At 26.2% G+C, this 2,274-nt stretch overlaps 1 protein-coding gene across 1 annotated transcript; it reads right to left on the bottom strand.

Moving 5' to 3' along the window:
- Positions 1–1,475: 1,475 nt before the first annotated feature.
- Positions 1,476–1,971, bottom strand: LOC111683368 (V-type proton ATPase subunit C-like). Its single transcript, XM_046955287.1, has 2 exons — positions 1,829–1,971; positions 1,476–1,681 (listed from the first exon to the last, which is right to left on the bottom strand). The coding sequence occupies exons 1-2, from the start codon at positions 1,958–1,960 to the stop codon at positions 1,484–1,486; spliced, it is 330 nt and encodes a 109-aa protein (XP_046811243.1). The 5' UTR covers positions 1,961–1,971; the 3' UTR covers positions 1,476–1,483.
- Positions 1,972–2,274: the final 303 nt, after the last annotated feature.

Below are 2,274 nucleotides of genomic sequence, written 5' to 3'. Positions count from 1 at the left end.
TAGACTAGACTATAGACTAGACTATAGACTAGACTATAGACTAGACTATAGACTAGACTATAGACTAGACTATAGACTAGACTATAGACTAGACTCTATACTAGACTAAAGACTTGACTATAGACTAGACTCTATACTAGACTAAAGACTTGACTATAGACTGGACTATAAATTAGACTATATACTAGACTATAGACCAGACTATAGACTATAGACATGTCTATGTATTGACTAGACTATAGACAAGACTATAGACAAGACTATAAACTAGACTATAGACTAGATTATCGACTAGACTATAGACTAGACTATAGACAAGACTATACACTAGACTATAGATTAGACTATACACTAGACTATAGATTCGACAAAAGAATATACTATAGATAAGACTAAAGACTAGATTATTGACTAAAGTAAAAACTATAGACTACTAGACTACGGAATAACCAATAGACAAGGCTATAGACTAGCATATGGACTATACATTAGGCTACATAGACAAACTAGCAATTCCGAACAGGGTTGAGTTGTTGGTTTTTAGTTCCTCAAAACAATTATTTTTGAAAAAGATACTCATTGAAAAAGTGTGCAATGTGTGTTTATGTTTGTGGTATTATGTTGTTGTTATTGTTTTTTTTTCTTGTACGCATAATAAATATTCACATAATAATTTAATATGTACTAACCGAATAGAAAAAGAAGTTTGTTGTTTTTTTTATAGAATTTTATACAAAACATAAAAAATCCAAAACAAAAATTTTACAATTTCACAGATAAATTAAATTGAATAAATTAAAAACAATTAACAGTTTCATATATTTCTTTTACGATTTTCGTTAAATAAAATAAAAATAGTTTTAAAAAAGCCAACTCTCTCTATAGTCAATTGTAAATACTAATTATTAATCCCATAATAAGTGCAGAGCAAAGAGTAAGTTTAAACAATTGGCCATAAAAAAGAGAATTAATGTAAAATGAGTTGGAGGGTGCTAATGAGGTTAAAAATAAAAATTATAAAGAAAATAATAAAAACTCAAATTTAAATTAAATTATTTAAGAAAATTATAAAATTTAATTTAATTAAAATAAAGAAAAATAAAATTAAAATAAAAAGAAAAAAACCTAATGTTTTCAAATTTGAAAAACTTTTAGTTTTTAAATCTTCTAATAATATTTCAAAATATTTATATAGAATATAATATAGAATCATGGCTGTTAGTATTTAAATATCAAATTTTTAATAAACTACTTGATTTTATCGTTTTTAGTTTAGATCAACAAAATTATAACATTCACATGATCAAATACTTCTAGACTAGAGTTACCAAAGAAAATTTTAATCAAATTGTTTAATTTGTTAGTTTTTTTTTTTAAATAAGTTTTAAGTTTAGTCATTCTCAAAAAAAAAAAAGTAAATAAATTTAGTTAAACTACAAAAAAACTATTTTTTCTATATAAATCACTTTGTTGTACTTAGTTATTAAACTACTTTTATTAAAAAATTCATTAATTTCTTGGACTTACTGTTATTGGCGAGTAAATTTTCATGCAATTTATCTCTTTGGTCCTCCAAAACTTCACCCAAATAGGCGGCAACCTTGCGGGTAATTTGCTCAACATATGTATCAAGTTTACCCAAATCATCGGAAAGACCCACCAATTGATCGAGAGTACCAACCTTGAGTAAATATAAATTAAATAGTTTTATTGATATCTTATTTTAAAATTGACAATAAAGAATTAAGGAATTATTGCACTTTTATATCTTAGTAATATTTGGTTTTAATGCTCATCGTGATTATTATTTCTCGAATTAGAAACTTACCTTCAAATCGGGTATATGAAATTTATAGTTGTTGCATAAATTATTTTGTTTGCTGGTAAGATTATTCATGGCATCAAAAGTTTGCTGGCAGGTTTTGTCGCCAGGGGCTGAGATAAGCCAGTACTCGGACATCTTGTTGATTTCTATAAAAAATTAAATTATATAATTAAATTAAAATCTATGTTCGTAATCAATTAACTGGAGAACTATTTCATCTAATAGTGCAAAATTTATATTGTATATATTAGTTCCTATGAATGAAACCTAAACCGATCATTTCAAAATTTCAGTTCTAGTTCAGTGGTTGTGTTCTAGTTCAGTTTTAGTTCAGTTCTAGCTCAGTTCTAGCTCAGTTCTAGTTCAGTTTTAGTTCAGTTCTAGTTCAGTTCTAGTTCAGTTCTAGTTCAGTTCTAGTTCAGTTCTAGTTCAGTTCTAGTTCAGTTCTA

The sequence above is a fragment of the Lucilia cuprina genome, chromosome 6 (genome assembly GCF_022045245.1).
Source record: "Lucilia cuprina isolate Lc7/37 chromosome 6, ASM2204524v1, whole genome shotgun sequence".
Lineage (NCBI taxonomy): Eukaryota > Metazoa > Arthropoda > Insecta > Diptera > Calliphoridae > Lucilia > Lucilia cuprina.
The sequence above is the reverse complement of the archived record's forward strand: the minus strand, read 5'-3'. Positions and strand labels throughout refer to the sequence as shown.